Genomic DNA, 21,651 nt, shown 5'->3' with positions numbered 1-21,651 from the left:
ATTTTGAGAGACTTCTGAAAGCTTGGTAGTGACTGTATGTAAAACAAAAAGCTACTCTGGGACTTGAAATACTGACAATGTGTAAGGTCTGAGTGAACAATGTTCTCCTAGGCAAAACCCTGATCCACGGCTCTGTCTTTCAAAGATAGTATGCACAATTATACAGCTGTACAGAACACAGAGAAAACAACAAAAAAAAAATACATATTTGGGGCTAATTAGATCAATTATGATGGTAGAAATTACCAATTATCAATTAATGCGATGTACTTTTTAAGTTAATACCCAAATCATTAAGTGAAATAATGCACAATTTTTTATCGTAGGGGATTTTTCTTGCGGCAACAAAGCAACAGACTCCAAGATTTTCCTCTTTTGGGAAAATAAAATACTAAAGTGAGTAAGAGAAGAAATTGAAATGGAAGGTGTAGGATAGAAGTACAAATTTAAACATACTTCTTCTACCGAAATTGATTCCGTTAATGATTAACTCAACCCACACAGGTTATTTCAAGTGGAATATTTGTACTAGTAACAGTGTCAAAACAGACCCCAAATCAAAGTCTTCTTTTTTTGTGTTTTCATTGGTGCTTTTTCTTACTTTTCCATGTATCATAATATTATCTACATCCAAATTAAAATTTGACTTTTTTTCCCAGATACTGCACATATCTCTGCAAAGATTAGGTATTTAAATGTTAATTCTTCTCCCAGCAGCCCTTTAGAAATCTAATTTTCTACAGGGTTGGTTTGAGTCTATAGTAAGGCACTGTTCAAAGTCAACTAAGGCAGCTGACATTTTTTGAATGTGAAAACATGATAGAATTTTAGAACTTGTGGGAAAACAATTGAGGACCTAGGTCTAACATTTTTGGATGGTTTTTTTCCTCTTCATTTGTTTAAGGATAAACACTATTTTTTCTCCCAATTTCCTCAGTTGCAAGTTTCAATGGAAGTAACAGATCTGAATTTACTTGTTAATCTACAATTGCTACTGCTTTCACTCTGCAGGTAGAGCACAGATGTTTATTATCTGGGTTTCATACAATCTGGGGGTGTTACTTTTTCAACCCTATATGCAGCTTGGCAGCAACGTGGGAAAAAAAGGTTGAAAGGTTACTGAATGAAATGGCTGGTCTTATAATGTGTCAACATCAGATGGCTCATTTTTTCCTTTCAAGGAGTTAACATTACATAATTCAGAGCTAAGCAGAACTAACCTTTAGCAAACAGCCAGACTTCACAAGATTTCTAAGAGTTATGTGAAACTGCATTAGATATGAGACATCAGATACAAGAATCTGTTTGCAAATACAGACCCTGCTTTCGACTCCAAATGGTATTCGGGGGAAAAAGAAAGTTTAATGTCAGTATGCTGGGGTAAAAATCAACCTAGGCTCTAAGCCGACTCAGTTCTTAAGTGGTTTCTGAGCGAGAATCCTGCCTAAACTGTCTTTAAGAGGGACAGCATTTGGCATCCGCATTGTGACTCTCACTATAGAACATACTAGGGCTTGTTAACACTTCCAGTAGTCCCCTGAAATTAAACAACCCCCTTCAAAATGTTCTTGAATTACTGGTTATTCTGATGAACAACTGTGGTGCTATCACCTCCCATCTGAGATGGGCCCCTGCCACCGGGGGGGGGGGAAACTGGGACTGGGACCCTGATCAAAGGCATTCCAGCAGCTGCCACAGAGCTTTTTTTTTTTTCCTGCGGCTCTGCGATAGGGAACAAGGGTTGCATCTCTGTAGAACAAATACCTGCAGACTTGCAAATGCTTACACATTTTACAGGCCCTATGCTACCAAATCAGCTTTTTGTTTCCCAGCTAGAGATCTTCCACGGTGGTAACTTTTGCAGATCTGTTTTCCTAGTGCTCCTTTTACAAGCAGCTGTGGCTGAAGCATTCCTTCCCCTCTCCTCGCCCCCACTTCCTAAAGGAAATTCCATGGGATCACCTCTTCTCCGGCCCCACGCTGCAACAAAACTCTCATCCCCTGGGGGAGATGGAGCTTGGGCAATCGCTGGGTCCCAGCATCTGCAGCTGAAGCCCAAAAGGCTCGGTGCACTTGGAGGCAGTTCTCGGTTTTAAGAGGCTGTGCAGAGGAGAGTGGCTGATTGCTGCTAGGCTATTGCCACTAAATGAAATGCTCTGTTAGAAAAACTTTACTTCTTGCTTAAATTTGAAGTCTGATTGCAAAATGGAAAGAGGAAATTAAAACCATCATATTTGTTTTAAATTCAAGGTATCTCAAGAGATTTTCTGCATCCAGAGGGCAGGACTCTAAGACAACATTTTTTCCCCCCCCCAATTACAATTTCCCCACCCCAAAAATAACATAAATATATAATTATATTCTACAAAAAGGCATTATTGTTCAAAGAAGAATAAAACAAAACATCCTGAACTCCTCAGAGAGAATTTCGGTGTGGGTTTCATTTGATCATGACTATAAAGCTGTCTGAATTTTATTTCTAATTAAAGTGGAAATATTAATGGGAAGATGGAGATCCTTTGCATCATGCCATGTCAGTCACTTTGTAATATGACTGCTGAAAGCAGTTGCTGAAAAATAAAGGAAATTACTGTTCAAACCAAACATTACCTCTGCAGGCCATTCCCAATTCCCATGGCACAGCATGCAGATGCCTCACCATGGACTGCGGAAGCCAAGCCCTAACAATACCAGGTCCTGCAGTCTCCATATCAGGAGCAACTGGCTAAAGGACACACAAAACCAAATGCTATTTCATCTCTGATGTAGGAACAGGATACTTTCTTTTGACACCAACCTATTAAAAGCTCATCGATGAGGCATCCGTACCTACGTGGCAGGCTGCAGCATCACAAGGGTCAGCAGAGCCAGTTCAACACGCTGTGCTGGCACCCAGCTGCTCTTCTGCCAGCCTGCCCTACTGAGGAGCTGGGCGCACCCAAAGGGCCCGGCTCTGAAGCAGGGGCTACAGGAGGGATTTTGGTGCTGTTCTGCATCCCGCAAACATTTAAAAATAAATAAATAAAAAGCCTGCCTGCGTGGGTAGCGCAGCACTAGTGTAATCAACACACCTTCACCATCTTTCCTGATATGCTTGCTGCTTGAGCAAAACTGGATGAAAAAAAGTACAATTAAAGGAATTCTGCTGCAGGTTGCACATACTGAGCAAAACCCAAACCATGCCACAGTCCTTGAAGAAGGAACAAAGAAAATTATGCTTTTACTGCACAGCATGGAGCTGAACATTAAAATCACATGCCGTTGAGTAGCTAAAGGATTCACCCTCCTAGAACTAAATGCTATTCTGTAAAATGGGCATTATTTATTCAGTGATATTTGCAGTAATACCATTTAAAAAATCAACACACACATAAGCCTCTAAAGGGTTAAACTCATCCATAAAGAACTTCTTTCCACTGAAAAAAAAGTAAGAATAATAGATAGGCTTCTCTTCCAATATAATCAGTACTAACATTGATCCCAAAGGGAATAGTTTCAGGGACAGATGTATCACACAATTACATGACATGAAATGATATTCCACATAATTATGAACACAATATTTCACTGCACCTGACAGACAAATCATGAAAGAAAAATGCAAGAAAAGAGGAGAGAAAGGAACTAAGATAAAATACTTTAAAGAAAAAAAATGGAGAACTTGGGTTTGAAATGTTCAATTCAGCTTCCCCTGACCTGCACCATGTATCTGAAGGGGTCATGCTTGTGCTACAGACATCTCAGACTGTGAACTGTGCAGCAGCGACCTGTCCAGACCACTCTCCCAAAGGAGTTAAATGCAAAAGATAGTTGAACTATTTCCTAAAGCACAGCCATATCTGATTTCTAATGAGATATGCTAAGTAAAATTAGCAGATTTCTTGCTCTGAACTGACTGCAGCGATGACAGCTCCCTGCTACAGTAGATGCTTGAGCTCCAGTTCACAACTTCTCAGCACCGAGCATATTTGAATGAGATGGGAAATGGCAGCACAGGAGAGGTCACAGTTACATGAGAAGCAAAGAATGTGGAAATGTTAACATGCTAATGGCTGTCGCACAACTTAATAAAAAAAAAAAAATAGCATTTTATTAAGAACAGGGAACTGAAACAACATTTGGGTGCTCCTGTCCCGAAACAGGGAAACATTACAGTATGCAACTATTAAAAAAAATAAGTTCCCATGCTGTGAAAACATAGCACACCTGACTAGAATGTTTCAAATGGCCGTTAGCTTGCCATTTGTTTTACTTATGCCTGGGTTCATTATGCTGAATATTTAGGAAAGAGTCCTTAAAATAGTCTCTCAGCAAGGTATATGATTTCCCAGTGCACACAAAGCAAAGGCAACCACTACAAGGTTCTTATTTTATGTTCTGACTGTCCTGGCACAGAACAATGGTCTGTCGTGGTAATTATATCACTAACTTTGTTACCTTAAAACAGCTGCTTTCCTAACTGTAATCCCATTAAATATCCACTTCATAACCACCCAGGAATAATTTAAGGGGGAAGGACTAAGTGAAACTGTCCAGAGCAAAAAACAGATTTCAAAAATAGTATATAGACAAAAAACAGCTCAATAAAAGCAACATAGCACAAGCAAACAGCCTGGAAGGGAGCAGCCCAAAGGGTGGGCTGGCTCAATGATTTACACTGAACTGAACAGGCAAGACCTGGGCTCAGCCTCAGAGATTGAAATCTCACCCTGGGACTGGGGATTGTCAGACAGAGGAAGGCTCTGCTGCATTATTCTGATTTAATCATGTAAATGGTACAAAGGGAGCTCTCTGAAGAAACGCAACACTATAGAGATGCCATGCTGCAAGCCAGTAAGTAAATCATAAGCAAGAAAGTGGTAAGCTCAGGGCTTTGGAACCATGCGGCTTGGGCAAAAAGGTCATACGTAGTGAAGCACAGCACTTAGTGGAAGCCTGGAAAGCACCTAGAAAACGTGTCAAAGCATGTTAGACTCCTGTCTGAATGTCCCAAGACCCAAACTCTTAAGTCTCTATTCATATAAGCAGTCTCAATGATTTGACTGAAATAAATTAGATGAATTTTATCTTACATTTTTTGAGATGCAAATATGAAATGAACTACAAGAAATGACCGTCTCACAGCCAGTGAATAGGAATGTACAAGCAAAGCCTAAACAATGTGTTCATAATCAAAAAACTAAGACAAAAACAGCTGAAGGAGGCGCATCAAGCAAGTACTGAGAGCTGCCCCGGGGCAAGGGAGTACTATCAGGCATGGCAGAGGCCACCACTGCTCCAGCAACCCTGTAAAACCAGCACAGCATGACAGGGGCTCACTCAGTACAACAGACCTCATGGTTTGGGAAAAGAAACTGCGCCGCAAAGTCAGCCGGAGGGAGGGAAGCAGAGCGAGCGGCTGCTGAAACCACTCCACATCCCATGGCCACTGCTGAGGTCAGGCAGCTTCCTGCAGGCTTCCCCTGCAGGCTGTTTACTCCGATTCCTCCTTTCCTCTGCTTTTGTCCTTCTATTTAGCTGATTTCTCCTGCCTAGCCTCCCACAGAAAAGATATATCTATTGCACCTCTTGCTTTGCCTGCCCTCACATACCTAATGGTGAGCTCCTGTCATAGACAGGAGTGACTCAGGCAGCATCCCCTCACAACCAGGCCTATTGTGACATTCTGTGACATTCCTGCAGTGAACACAACACCTATCTTATTGCCCCTGGCATGACTGATATGAAGAAATTTGTTTTCCCAATGTCTAACAGGAGTATCAGGCTTGAGTTTGAATGCGCTATTCAGAGACGTGGTGGCTCCATTTCCCGCACAAAAGCCGGTAATGCTGCCTGGAAACGGCTCTGCTCCCAGGTAAGCCTTCACAACAACATTATAATGTGGTCTTTTAATCTTGGAAAAAAGGAGAAAGCTTCACCTGACAAAGCGTTAAAAAAGAACCGCACAGATGAAGGTGGAGAGTAGACTTGCAGAGCCATATACTGACAAAATCGTGCTCTCGCCACAAGAGACCTTTTCCACCGAAATGGTGAAGAGTTGTTAGGTGTGCTGGCAAATACTGCACAGCTGTGATACAACAGGAAAGCGAGCCCCACACTTCTATGATTTGATAAGAAGTTTCTCTACTGATTCACCAAAAATAATTACTCAAAATATAAACATGGCCAAAATTAGCACTGCTAGCTGTAGTGAGCAGTAACTAAAGCGAACGTACTGACTAAAAGAAAGCAAAGGACTGTGTGGCCAGACCCACGTACACGAGAACTCTGCAGAATTTTCTACTTCGCATTCTGAGTTGATTATATTGAAAATAGGATTTCTCTGCAATAACCATCACTGAAAATAACTTCTCAGTACAGCGTATGATACAGATCCATGACGATCAGAGGGAAAATCTGTGCAGATGGGATCTTTCTGGCATTTGTGGTGACAATGACGTTTTTCAACCATTATTTCCTCAGCCCACAGGTGTTTTTCCATCTTGTTTGACAACAACCAAAGACAGAAAGCAAAGCCAGTGATCCTTTTCCATACATCCACTGACAACGGCTGACTGCTAGGCAGCCAGCCCACCTCTGCTGCGCACAGAGCAGCCTTCCTAGCCCTTCTGTAACTAGTTCAGCACCAAGGGGGGCACTCTCATAGGACAAGATCCAGCCTTTGGGGAAAAGGAGCTAAAATTACTCCCAGTAAAATCTAAGGCATTTTGAAAAAGCTCAAGAAAACACTTCAGAGATCTGGAGTAAACAGCAGTTTCTTCATTGACCTCTGTGTCCAAGATTCTATTCTTCTTTTATTTTGTATTACATTAGCTTAAAAATCAACTGTGAACAACTAGTTTTGCTTTCTTACTGTTATCTGATAGTTCAATATTCTACACTTTTTCTGAAAATATTGCAAAGAAATGTTCAAATCTAAACCAAAAATGTTATTTTAAGCTAAAACAAACAAAAAATTAAATTAATGAACTCCACAAATACATTTATTAATTTTTAAACCCTCAACCTTTTATTTTTTTCCCTATGAATAAATTGGTGGTATTAATTCAATAATAATAATAATTTGAAAAGGCATGTATATAATTTGTCAATAATATAATCTATTCCAAACACCACAGAATATATGTGCATCTCTTTTCAATGATATGCATGTAAAAGATCATTTACTTCAAGAAGTTTTTAAAACATTTTAAGCATCTCAAGCAGAAATGTTGTTCAGTGAGGTATCAGACTGTTACCAGGTTTGCTTTCAACAATATCTTGTCCTCTATGTCCTAGAAGTTTAGGCAGATTTTTAGGAATGGGAAAAAAAAATGCATATGAAACTTTCCATAGTCTAAAAAAGTGAATTACTGAGCTTCTGTGAACAATGAGAGAGTGCAGTCATCTCTGTCTTACTGAAACATCAACAGAGTTGCTAAGGGGCTATGTTGGCAGTGAAGTCTAAGGCTCTTAATAGATTACCCAGATTTTTGAAAGATGTTCCAAGCCTAAAAATTCTGGATATCTCACTTGGTTCCTCAGCAGAAACGGAGAATTTGAGACAGGACTTCCTTTCCACCCAAGCAAGACGTTAAAGAGAAAAATACTTCACAGGAGGAAAAGCAACCACCTTCCAGGTGCTTAAATTCACTTCAGAATTCATTTAATAACTGCATGGCTGTAGTTTTTGCCAGCTGCTAACTTGCAAAATGAATGCCAATCCAAGTAGAATTACATATTGAACAGAAAAAAATTAAATTAAATTAAAAATAAATGAGCATCTTCGGCTATCCAAGAGGAAAAGGACTAATTACAGAAAAGTACCGAACGTGTCTCTTCTAGGATGCTGATGCATATTGATGACATCTAAGACTGCACACAATGTCTTCAGAAAGAGGATCAGGAGCTATGGTAACCACTACCCAAATACCAGGTGGCTCCAGTGCAAAATAACCTCACAACTCCACCCTAATGTCAGTGTGTGGGCCAAGGTTGCTTCATCATCTCAAGAGATAAAAATGGCGAAGTAAAATCTAATTCTGTAAAATAAGGATTTGTAACATGAACTAAAATTCAAGTATTAAGAGGTCATCGCCACGGTCAACGTGGGAAGCTGTAAAAACATTCAATTTATCAATGGATCCTTAAGAAAGACTGATAATATGTTCCCTTTTCCATAAAATATATTGACTTCATTTACTGTTGGCAAAATGACCAAATATAAATATTATTTTTTTAATTTCAAGATAATGTAGCAAGTTGCTTTTATTATAATAGTAAGATGACTGATACGACTATTATCCTGAAAGTCCAAGTTTTGTTTGGAAAAGAAACAAGATTTAATTTTTCTCTATAAATTATGCATCTGGTTCTTTTTTTTCAGCATTCAAAAACAAACGTAAGCTGGGATACAAGACTTTTTTTTTTTTTTTTTTTTGACAGTTTCCCTGGCCGTTTTGCTAACTTACATTGTGATCTTGGACACATTTTTTACATATCCCTATTCCCATATCTGCTAAACAGAAGATAACACTATTTTGAGAATCTTGGACAGTGGTGTTATATGTAAAACCTAATGATGCTCCATTTGTTCAGAAGAGATCAGGATGTTTTTTTAAAGGTGGTATTGCACAAACAATGTCTTCAAAATGATCCACCATGTGCACTATACATTTCAGAATTACTAAGTACTTTAGCGAGTGAGTAAAACATTTAAGAAAGATGATTTTAAACTGTATATACACAACCTAATTGCACGATCTCTAGACATCTGACACATATTTGAAAGTAACTAAAAGGCACGTGCTGCTGTAAAAATGAAAAAACAAACCCAAGAACTCACACAAGCAGAAATCTCGTGTTAACAACATTGCCTGAAAACCTTCTGCTAAGCCAAGTCTACCTGGAACTCCCGGCAGCACTGAGTATCCTCATGCAGATCCACTTCTTTAAATCATAATATAATTGTACAGTAATGTACAGCCAACATAAATTAGTCTGAAACTAGGATAAGATTTCAAATGCACATTATAATTTACAGCAATACAAAACAATTGCTCGAGGAGTTCATATCAGCAGATTATGTTAGCACTAAACAGAGGAGAACCTCTATTGCAGGTTCTTAATAGCAAGTTTCACATTCAGGTGTTAATTTTCATTTACCTGTCATATCAACAGCATCAGGCAGCAGAACAGGTGACCATTGCTTTTGCGTGAGCAATACATTGGTCTGTCCACCACTATATTTAAATTTTCTGTGTTTCTCCAAAGTGCCAAACATATTCTGTTCCTACTGATTTCCATGCAAGCTGAAACTTGCCATCATACTACAGAATGACAATTTTATTTACAAATCTGTTTTTTCTTCCCTCATAGCCCAAACATTCATTTTGCATATCTACTACTAGCTTTTAAGGTATGATTTTTTAATTTGTATTTAAGTATAGTACTTACGGTTGGCATAATTTTACCAGGTCCTGATCAGTGGTGTTTGGAGGCAGTGCTCTGATGTAAAGGTTTGTTTTACTTAATTGATCCCATCCTGAGTTGCTGCTGCTACTACTGTTGTTATTACTGCTGGTGGTGCTGGGACTAGGAGGAGCCATTGGGTGGGCTGGTACAATGGACTGCTGCAAAGGAAAAAGTGTGTTAGAGTGAACTTCAGACAGCAATCACAGCATGCACATTATCTCAGTCTACAGCAGCCTATTGAGCATTTGGAGCACTGTGTTAAATCTGTACATAGTTATGTATTTTAAACACTCCCACTTCCACATTGTGTTTGGGACAGGACTCACAGGTGCATCTGAATGCCCAACTATCACCTGAAGCACGCTCAGTGCATGTCACAGATTCAAGTAACATATAACCTCTGCTGAGTACTACTCATATTTTATCACTCTTCATTGTGGCATCTGATACGAAGATGAAGTAAACGATATTGTTCTAACAGGTACAAACTAAGTTTATTTCATTATGACTGTTCCATATCATAAAGGAATATTGTAGCAGACATGAAGATAACATTTCTTTAATCTATCAAGAAATATAAAAATAATTAGTAACTTCTTTTGTCTCTCTGCTGGCTTTTACTACTTCACACAATGCATATATATAGAGAGAGAGATATAGGTATATAGATATATATATATATATATAGGGGGAGAGAGAGAGAGAGAGAGAGAGAGAGAGAGAGGGAGCACAGACTGCTTAAGGACTAGACTTTCAATTACTGCCACTTATCTCAGTATTTGTGAATATTATTTCAAGAATCTCAAGAAAAAGATTCTATATCATTCCAAATAATCAAAGTTCCAAAAGGAGGTAAGCACTCAAACACTTTATATAGTCCTCAGGATATCTGATGCAGTTGTTCTTAAAATCAGGCCATAACGAAACTTTAAAATGACACAGAGAAAACCTGCAGAAGAGCAACTCAACCACTTACTTTAACAACAATATAGCATGGCATGGTACAGAAAGTAAAAAAAACAGGTCTGTGGTATGGTACGAGAAAAATACTTGATTATAGTAGCTAAAGTTTGCCAGGAAAGGTCTCGTGGACAATAAGGTTTTTCACTGACAAAAAAAAATCATTGCATTCATTCACTTTCCTGCAAAAGTCTGACCCCCCCTACACCTCAAGAAGCTCATAGCAAAGAACCACCTTACAAGCTGCAGAGGAAATGCACTGAAGGAGGAAGGAAAAGAAAAAAAGGTAAGAAAAAAAGATTGGAATATAAATTGAAACTTGAGTGTAGACTCACTTGTTCCCGCCCCTGTGCCACCCTCTTCTTTGGACTAGTACAAACACTTGTGTAGCCACAGCTGGAACCAAAAAATTATCTTCCCTGATCTGGTTCACCACATGTGGTTTTATGCTACGCAAAAGCTTTGGCTGTCACAAGGCAGGGAACAGGAACGTGTAGGCAGAGAGGAGGGGATTACAGTTTGCGTCTGCTCGAAACGTTCATGAAACTACAACCTTCATGCACAAGAAAAGTGAAACCATTTTGGAGAAAACCTTGGGAAATTAGAATGAAATTGGGAGTGGAAAAAAAGTACAGAGGCACTCATTCTATCAGATACTTCATGATAATTACGTGTTCCTTTTCCGTGTTTCCCTGGGAAGGTTTTGAAATCTTCCAATTCAGTATATTGCAAAGTTTATTATGCAGCAATACCAGCCTGAAACAGGCTCACTGGAGAATCAACACTGATATGAAGAAACAAAGTTGTTGCCTAATTGAATTGAACTGAAAATTACCAAAAAGAATGAAATATCTTCATGATAATTTTAAATCTCAGAACTGAATATCAGTATTTCATTGCCATAGGGCTTTGGGGTTGTTTGTTTGGTTGTTGTTTTTTTTTTTAAAGTAAAGATTTTTGGGAACAATAAAAAATAAAAAATGAAAAAATTTATACTCCAAGTTGAAAAGCTGATCCAGAATTTCTTCCAGGCATGATTTAAAATGGGAAAAAGATTAAACCCTCCCTCCAAATTTGTAATGGAAACATTGACGGATTTTAACTATAGCAGCACAAGTTGGGCTGTCAGACTGCTCTGCTTCCAGTAATGCCAGGCAATTATTTTTAGGGTTACGAGCAATGTGGAATGAGAGAGCGACTAGTTTCAAAACATTTTCATAACAAACTGAGCAAATGCAGCCTGACACAGTGCTACTCTTCCCTTCAAGAAGTCTTCAGCAGAGTTCTCACAAGACATGAAGTGACCCAATGTGCAAGGTTTCAAAGAGAACAATTCCCTCGTATGTACACATATACAGCTTTGATAAAAGCGAACGTGTATGTAACAGTCATAACCTTAACCAGAAATTACTACTAGAAACAAGGAGCCTCTACTCTGTTTTGCAGCATCTTTAGTTTGTCATTGCTGTAACATACTGCAATGGTTTGCCCTTAAAGTCTTTGGTTTTCTATGGTACGAAGAAGCAGTTTTGTAAAGTCCTGCCTTGATTTGCAAAAGCAAGAGAGGACAGTGAATGGGTGAATGAGCACAGAGAGCAGGAATACCAAATCTCTCTTCCCGTAAAACATAAACACTACTTTCTGAGAAATTTAAACTTTTAGTTAAACATGAAGATGTTCTAGTGCTAGCGGTTACATCCAAATATGATGGGAATGCAAATGTGATTATGGTTGTCTTCCTAAGTTTACAGACAGAAGGTTTTTGACTGCTTCCACAGAAACCCATACCTTTACCAGCCTGAAAAGGCTTTGCAAAACACAGATGTCTGGCATGCTGCAGCTTGCAAAACCCTGCAGCCCAGTGACACACAGACAGCTGCTAAAGGGCCAGTGACATCTTAAAGCCATGCACCTTATACATACATATTTTATTTTTCAGATTAAAGCCTCATTTGAACCACTCTTTCTGCTCGGATCCTGATCAGCTACTGATAAACCTGAAAGATGGAGGTGCCCCTTTGGTCCAGGGCAGCTTTTCTTTCCTTGTCCAGCCGCAGCTGCTGCACAAGGCTCGGCCCTGGTGGAGGCCGGCTGCTGGAGCCGCGCTGGCAGAGCCTCCCACGCCCGTAGCGTGCGCCAAGAGAGGAGTTTTTCTGCTGGCCTGGTTGCATCACCTCCCCAAACGACATAAGCTAAGCTGATAAAAGTTCTCCTCCGCCGGCACAGCTGCATCCACGCCTGGGTTTTTGCCAACGTATCGATGTCAGCGAGGATGCATGACTATTTTCCACACCCCTGGCTAATACAGCGCTTGCTGGCAAGACGTTTTGCTGCAGAGACCTGGCCAAAGCTTGGGGTTGTTTGTTTGGAAACAGCTTTCATGAACATTAACTGAAAGCTTTTCCAAACTGATTTCAGGCTTTGTAAAAAGTTTGTTGTACAAACTGTAGTCTCTGTTGCAAATTTGTATCAAAAGCTGTTCTTAAGATTTTATCATACCGACTTCACAACGGTTTGCAATAACGTAATAGAAGCAAAGCCACATTCATTAATTTTTCTTTTTAATCACTACATCGTAAATCAAGACACTAAACATGAACAGAGGAGGAACAAGCTTAATGGAGCAGACCATTTTCTTGTGACAACATTCCTGCTCAAAAGGATCAGCTGCCATGCTGGTTTACCATTTCTTCCTCAGAGTTCATTCCCAAAGACAATTGTTGATCATTCTTTCTCCACAGCAGTTTCCTTCTACCACTTTCAACAAACATTTGAGCAAAAAAGGCCAGAGAATTGTACCACATGCCGTGTGAGCTCCCCACCTGATACCAGAGCCAGCTGCACAGAGCTGCCACCAGCCAACCCTCGGCTCCAGGACACCATCCCCCTCCCCCCGGCCCACCTCAGGGGCAGAAAACCACAGGTACAGGTTAGGAACTGGAAACACTCAGTGGCAGAAGAGCCCCTGAGGAGTGCCTCACGCTAAGGAAAGCCGCCTGCCTATGTCTTCGCCTGCATATAGAGGCAAAATGGGAACGATCACAAGTATGGAAAAACAGCTGGAGAATATACTCTTCTTTATATGAACCATTCTCGTCTGTCTTATAAACTGGGCTGTGCTTGAGGATTGGAAACGAGTCAGAGCAGGATTTTGTCTGCCAAGGAGAAGAATCTTTTCATTGTCAACAGGAAAATCTCTCACAAAAAACCACCCAACCCAAACAAAAAGGAACAACCCGGAGAAATTCCTTTGACCTAGGAGCTGAGCGATACTGAATCCTTGTGACTTTCAGACTACAAAAGCCCAAGGAAACTCCAGCAAGCTGAAGACACAGACCCAGATAACCATTGTCCCAAACCAGAGCACGATTATTATGGTAGCAATCCATTCACGTCTCTAACTTAGTGTTATAAAAGCATCTCCGTGAAGTTATACAACATGCTAGCATTTAATTATGAGCTCCTCTGCGCAGCTAAAATTCCTGATGGGAAAAATACCATGACTTCTACCAGTAGAGTAAGTTCTCACACATCTACTCTAACTCAAACCATAAATTACAGCACACATTAACCATCCTATTTAGCCTGAACTGCTGCTTGGATCATCCCATAGTTTCAAAACCTACGATGTAAGCTAGGGCTCAGGAAAATAGAAGATGCCACATCTGGTGAAGCAAAACAGTGTCACACTTCAGTAGCTTAGGAAACATGTTGTCTGGAATAAAATCATATCCTGAACTGAAAGAAGACATCCAAACGTTCAACAAAAATGACTGTTCCGTGATGAAGATGGTTGCTTTATTAACTTCCTTTAGGCCGTTTAGTGTACGCTGCAAACTGACAGCTCTATGGGGATGCCATTTTGAGTGTCCTGCATTGTTTTGTTTCATGTTTTCCATGTCTAAAATGTTATGGCAAGCAAAACTGATTTTCTGGAGGCCTCTCCAAGTCCAATTCTCAATGGACGTGATTCAACCAGCAGGAATAGGAAGATCTGCTGCTGCACTCCCATCTCGTCCCTTAGGGTAGGTTCTCTGACTGTTGTTCTTTGCTCTGTCAGCACTTGTCACAAAGATGCAGCAAGTCAGCTGCTTTCTAAGCATTTTCAAGATTGTACTAATATAAAACGTAGAGAGACTCACCGAAGCCTTGTCCTCCAGACTCTCATTGAGAACTTTCTTGGGAGAAAAAGCCCTGGGACCTCCCCCCTCCTCCTTTAAACCACTGACCTTAAGTTCGCTATGAATGGGGGAAGAACACGGTCTTGGTGACGCTGTGGGAATCAACAGGGTGATTCCAGCAAGGGCTGGTTTACTGCACAAAGCTGAGACCATGGATATCGTGTCTCATGATCACAGAGCTGTTTGCACAGCCAGGATCCAAGCCTACTCCATCTTCCTTTATACAGTGGAGATGGCTGCTGGTGCTCCAGCTACACAGTGAAGAAACAAGTAGGTGTTGGAAGAGGCAGGACCCTGTGGGCGGAGGCTGGCAGCAAGCAGAGACTCTCCCTGTTATGACACATCATAGACAACCCAGGAACACCTGGAGACCCAGCCCTGGGTCTCTTAAAAAAAAAAAAAAAAAAAAAAAAAAACCTTCCCTATTTTGGCATGGAAGAATTATGACAAAAGTACTACAGCTGGCACTACGATAAAGATGAATTGCAACAAAAAGGCTGAGATTCAAGTACTCAAAAGTCACACAGAACTGGAAACCCCCTCCCTCACATGTAACTCCTTAGCACATAAGTTTTAAGAAGAGCTTTACCAGATAAAGAGAGGGTTATGCCCTGTTCCTCGCCTGCCTTTATGTTAAAGCCAAGTCCTCTGAAAATTATTTTTCTGAAATACAGACAAAAAATTTTCCACACTGAAAGAAAACATAAGGAAACAAAAAAACATATGTGGATAACATGTCCATGAAAGTAAAATCAGTTATTTTCACTTTGACTTTTTTTAATTAATATTGTCAGTCTTCTCTAGTCCATTACGTTCTAAGTCATTTAAATTATCTTGCCATTAAGAACCAGAAAAGCTTCTGGTAAAATTCAGGAAAGCAGCCAATACACTTTTTTTTCTGAGAAATTTAAGAGGCCTTTCCTTAAAATACAGAAATGCAAGAGTGAATAGATGCTTTTCTTAGCCTCCCTGTAAAAAGATGTTTATAGAGCGTGGTTCTATTAGCACTGAAATGAGACAGTTTAACATAAACTCTCAGTCACAGCTCAGAGGCTCCTAACAATTTCAATCCTAGAACGTCCTGCTTATAACTCAAGTCCTCTCTCCTATGACAGCTCTTTTGCTTAGGATGGTTAAAAGGACAAAGCATCTTTCACAGTAACTTAGCAGGACTACATTTGTTCTCAGCAGAAAGCAATGATTACTAACTAACAGCAGAAGGTACCATTCCAGCCTGTTACAAAATGTTTCCCTGAACTTTTAGAGGAGCTGAAACTAAGGGTATTTAAACTACCCATACTAAGGTTTAGTAGAACAGCAATCTCCTGCCAGTAAGGAAACAAACACAGCTCCAAATCTAAGCATGTTCATTTTATGAAGACACTTGAAAAAGGGGAGCATAATCACAGCAACATAGAAGCGTATGACAAAACCCATACTGATGATACCCAATTTTTTTTTCTCCCTCCAAGAATGATTTTTTTCATTATTATTTTTTAATAAAAAAGGAGCTCCAATTGGGGATGGCAGGAGAGGATGACAACAGAGCAAGCAAGGGATGCAGAAGCTCCTCCTGGTTCAGGTAGCTCTTCTCATTGATAATGGAAAAGCTTCAAAGCTCCAAGGAGCTCATCTCATCTATCAAGTTCATCAAACGGGATTTTCAAGTGTTCCACTGACTGACTCCTCTCATCCAGAGACAAACAGAAGATGATGGATACAAGAAACTAGCTGCACCACAGCACAAAACCAACCACAAACGAGAAAGAAGGGAGTGCTGAACTGGCTAAGCCCCTGCTCTTTTGCAGAAGCTATTAGTACTTCTCCCTTCTGCTTGCTCATCATGAATCACAGCATCCTTGTCCCTCAGTTTTATACTGGATTCCCTGGACAATATTGGTACCATGCCCTTGCCATGACAACGTTATAGATACAACTAAAGCAAAATATTTGAGTTTTAGCTTCTGAAACTTGAACAGGCTGCAGCAAGCCAACAGTCAGCCTAGGTTAAAACAGCAGAAAGTCAAGATGCTGAAGTACCTAGAGAAAGAGAGCTTGGTACTGAGATCTACTGGACAGAAAAACATGTGCATGTTTTTGTGGTTAGCCCTTCATTGAGCAATAGACACAAAAGAACTCACTGCCAGCTTCCTTCTTGACTCTAGTAAAAACACAGACCTGCTTCCTCCAGTGCAACCAGCCAAGGCTTTTGCTCAGGATCCAGACAGAAAAGAGTACTGAATCCTGAGCCCACGTTTAAGTTTTTGTTCCAGGATAAGGATTCAAGCTGCAATTAGAAAAAAACACATCCCTTTGTAGAGAGACTTAACTCACTCACCAACGGGTTTACGCAAAGCTCTGAACTGCAGCAAGTCCAGCACACAGCACTGAATGCAACTAACAAAAATCTTGCATTGCACATCTATTGCTAGACGTTGCAAGCATGCTATAAAACCCTACAACACCACACCAAAAAACAGCCAGTCAAGATATTTCTGAGGTAGGAGAAACTCCTTGGTTGAAACTGCACTTCACTTCGGGACTCCCGTGTCGTGCAGGAGGTACGGCTGGACCAGGGATGGTCGAGAACTGGCAAGTCACATCCAGCTCACAAGCACCTCAAGGGCAGCTCAGGAGACTCAGTAAGTTTGCTATGGCTCTGGTTATGCCATAGGAGAGGCGCCGCACTGGGTCACGCACTAGCGTGAAAATCCTACGTAGCAGCAAGGGCTGGATTTCCAGTGGAACCCATAAAATGCCACCAAGGCAAGCATGTAGAGGGGTTCTCACCCCTCCCATTGAAGGGAGCATCTAAGAGGTTTAAGAGAAAAAGTGCAGAAATTGTCATCTGCCTCTGACAATTGATTATTTCAGCTCTCACAGTGATAAGAGGTTTAGAAATCCCTAAACTACATGGTCACAGCAGTCCCTTCTCACTGGATATATGATTTTGCTTAAACATTCACGTAACAGGAAACTCCTACTCACTACCACCATTTAAAAACTCTTCAGGTGTCAGCCCAAAACAGATTAGTATCAAATAAAAAGAACAAGTTTTCAGGCAATTGTTCTACTTCATGAAAGCAGTCAAATTCCCAGGACATTAAAAAAAAAAAAAAAAAGTCAAACTGCAGCTGGCACATATAGTACTCCCATAAATAGTTTTGTTTCTCTGTCAGCCATCAAATGTCTTGCAATTTTTTTTTATTTTGTTTTTTAAAGGGGAAGAGGAGGACCCAGGGAATTTCACAGCAGTCAGCCAAACTTCAATTCCCGGAAATATTCTGGAACAAATTATTAAACAATCGGTTTACAAGAATCTGGATGATAATAGAATGGCAAAAAAGCAGACAGAAAAGATCTGTCAAAAACAAATCACATCATCAAAACAATCTAATTTTCTTCACTGTCAGGATAACCAGCTTAGTGGATAAGGTAGCAGTAGTAAATATCTACAGATCTTGATGACTGAGACCTGTGACACTGTCAGGTGATATTTTTCATCAGGAACAAACAAAAAAAGAAGTCTTGATCAGCAGTTTCCTTTCTAATGGACCCTGTAGCAGAAAGCGAGATATGGACTGGAGTGGAGACCACAAGCAAATACACTCATGATCTTAGCTTGCACTGTCACGGGAAGGGAAGAAGCAGAGCAAAAAAGCACACTGAGCTGCATCACTGATACCATCACTTCCTCTTCCTCCCAACCCTTAAATTCATGGCGCATCCTAACCTTGCTGTTTTTAATCTCTTCTTAATAAGTAAAATTACTCTATACAGGACTGAACATCAGAAGGCATAGTAATCCCTCAAAATAGAAAATACCTCTGACTATGATAATACGATGCCCCTGTCATTTTTTCAATAAAGAAAAACTAAAAACAACCTGACATCTACTATGATCAAAAATCCAAAGGAAAGATGGCAATTAGTTATTCATCAAATCTGGGAATAAGTGCACTGAAACCTGAAAATAAAAAACTTGCATTATCCTTTGACTGTACTTAGAGTGTATGTAATGGGGAGAAGTAGGATACCAGAAGCGGCACCAATTGGTAGGACTTAAATGTATGGAAACTACAGGATGTGGATATATCCTGGGTATTTTCTTGCTCCCTTGCAGGAAAACAAGGCAGCAATGTATAGCAGGTAACCGTTTCTCTAAGTGAATCCTGCAAAACTAAGCCACAGATGTAAGGTGGCAACACACAAGGCAGTTGCTCCTGCTCAGAGGACAGACCCCTGCATTAGAAGGCGGCAGATCACCTGCACAGCTGTGATATCGGTCACCCTTTGTGTCATTAGCTATTCTGAACTTTTGCCTCCACTGCTAACAAATGGGGCCATGGACAATATTCAGTGTAATCCAAAACTTAGAGTTTTCAAGTATTTATATTTATGATATGTTAAGATGTATGTTTTTATGGGCGTAAGTAATTATTTGTTTCATAAACGGTAGTACTAAACATGCAACATTCTTGAAGCCATCCTTATTTTCAACAATTAAGGATCAATTAAGGATGCCATCCATCATCTCATTTTGGTGATTAGTCCAGCTATGTTCATATAACTCATGAAGTTGCTGATGGGATTCCTAGGATCACATTAAAAAAGGAGTACAATGCAGACATGGAGATACTCACCCAGAGAACTGCTTGAATACTGGTACTACTGGCAGTACAGCAGAAAGTATGTCTGACCATCCTCTACTTCTTTTAAAGACTATAGGAAAAAAAGCTTTCTTTTGAAAATTAAAAACTCTGCAGAAAAAAGTCTGTGCATTCCTGAAATACTGTTTTTACTGCTCTTCCATTATTGTATTTGTATATTATCCATTATTGTATAACCTTGTATTAAATTAATACAAGGTTACTAATAAGCTTTTAAATATTGTTTCTTATTTATAAAGCATCACAGGCTTCATGAGATATGTAGATAAACTCTGCAGTTTTTTATTTCAGACTTTTTTATTGTTTATAGTGTCTTCTTATTATTTGTTTCTGTTTTCCAAATTCTCACTTTTCCCCCCCAAACTGCAATCTCAGCATTCTGCTCATCTGGCTAGCCTAGCCACCCTCCCTCCATCAACAGCAATTACAGGACAGAAACGGCACAGCATTGAAGATGCATGTCAAAAGAAGCATCTGCTTTTTTGGCAAACTCCACACTGTTGGTGGCATTGGAATTATTGCTATACTGTTTGTCACAGGGTTAGACCACAGATGGCTCTTTTGGCTGACATGGGATCCGCTATGTCATTTTCTGTTTATTGAAGTTAAAAAATAAATTGAAGAACTTGTGCCTGACCATGTATGAGGGAGTCAGTTCTTATTCAAATCCCTTTGTCTACGATTCCTGGTTCCATATGGGCAGTATACCATACCAGCACTGTGGCATCATTGTTACTGTGCACCCCTCCATGCTATTTTAAAGAACAAAACAGATCTTTTTGGCAAGGCCACCATACTGTTATGCCAGTATTCAGTAAGTAGCACTATGCAGCACAGCCCCCAGCCCATTCCTGCTTCTCCTGCTGTGTTCTCTGAAGATGTAGATGGTGCCATAGAGGCAGCTGGCTCTGGCCCTTTTTTCTACATTCCTAAATCTTAATCTTTCTCTGGCAGACAACGCCCATCTCACTGCAGCCAGCAGCTCCAGCAGAAGGAAAGGTGGCACGTCAGAAAAAGCCCTCTAGAAAAGAAGCCAGTTTTGTAACACTTCGTCATCAAGATGGAATCCAGACAACCCCAGCAACACGTTCTCTTGAGATACACAGCTTATGCTTTAAAGTATAGATCAGTTTATATATTTTATCCTTCGTATTCAGTTTGTCAATGTTTTTCCTTTTTTAATTGCCTAATGCATTGTGTCTTCAGACTTAACTACTTTAGAGATTATCAGCAAAGAATGTGCTAGTATAGAAGCACCACACAAGTGCATCACGAAGGTTAGCATAACACCAATGCCAAGAAGATCCAATTCTGTTGCTCAGCAGCTTATGTCTCTGTGCTATGTTACAGTTAAGCCTGCGTAAGTCATAATGCATCATACACCCCGTCCATGGCAACGAATGACTCCTCATCAGAAGAACACGACTGACTGCACTCCCTAGCTACTTCACTGCAAGTATTTGCACTGTCCTTTATAATGTTTGCCATAGAACTCATCTGTGCCATGCTGGAAGTTCTCTTCATCTTTATGTTACTCACTTTTGAAATTTCAGAAAGTGCCCTTGTGGTTCTTATATTCTGCAATACGATAAAAACTCAGCAGATACAACTCATTATAACCAACAGACTGGAAGAGGACATACACAATATTACTGGTAATGTAGTAGAGCAAGTCTCAGGGATAACTCCTAGGAAAACACAGGCAGAAATGGTATAATTAATTTATGTTAATATTATATGTAATTAAGAAAAGTCCTGGTGATATTAATGTATACCTAGTCAACATTTAAAAAAAAAAAAAAGAGAATACAACAGAGAAAAAAGGACTATGAAAGATTCTCTACATTTCAAAGTTGACTGCTAGTTTTCCCCAGTACTTTTATATGGATTTAGAAGTACTCAATAAAACAATTGTTTCCTCTTTTGCTATCATGACCACCTCCACTCCCCGCCCCCCCCCAAAAAAAAAAAAAACAAAAAAAACAAACAAAAAAAAAAAAAAAAAAAAAACACTTTTGATTGGACTTTTATTTCAGGGGAAACTTTTGATTTCCTTTCTTTTTCCTGAAAAACTGAACGTAGCTTTTGGCTGCTATGGTGCACTCTGAGGATGCAAGCAGCCACTGACATAAACATTGGAGAAGATCAAGTGTTCCACTTTAACACTGACTTCAGACCCCTTTGTATTACCCCTAGCCATAGCATGTTATCTATTCCCCGAACGTTTGAAAGCTTCCCATCCATCCAACAAAACGGGTACAGAGATCAATAGTATCTTTCTTCCAGCCAGCTCCCAGACAGATAAAGCTATAAGCTAGCCTACATCTGCAATACCATCAGGGACGACCAGGGGCACGTAGGGTAACCTTCTGCATTTTATCCTTCTA

At 40.0% G+C, this 21,651-nt stretch overlaps 1 protein-coding gene across 6 annotated transcripts in view; it reads right to left on the bottom strand.

The window, feature by feature from the left end:
* RBMS1 (RNA binding motif single stranded interacting protein 1) overlaps positions 1-21,651 on the bottom strand; it is a 148,754-nt gene that overhangs the window by 57,072 nt on the left and 70,031 nt on the right. For 4 of the 6 annotated variants that reach the window (XM_082763155.1, XM_082763156.1, XM_082763152.1 and 1 more), the window contains exon 2: positions 9,436-9,611. In XM_082763155.1, the coding sequence (XP_082619281.1) occupies positions 9,436-9,611 (176 nt within the window). The remainder of the gene's footprint in view (positions 1-9,435; positions 9,612-21,651) is intronic. The other 2 variants (XM_082763153.1, XM_082763154.1) reach the window with 1 other exon arrangement.

Source organism: Aythya marila, assembly GCF_965140915.1.
Source record: "Aythya marila genome assembly, chromosome: 6".
Taxonomy (NCBI): domain Eukaryota; kingdom Metazoa; phylum Chordata; class Aves; order Anseriformes; family Anatidae; genus Aythya; species Aythya marila.
Note: the sequence above shows the minus strand (reverse complement) of the source record. Positions and strands in the feature narration are given on the sequence as shown.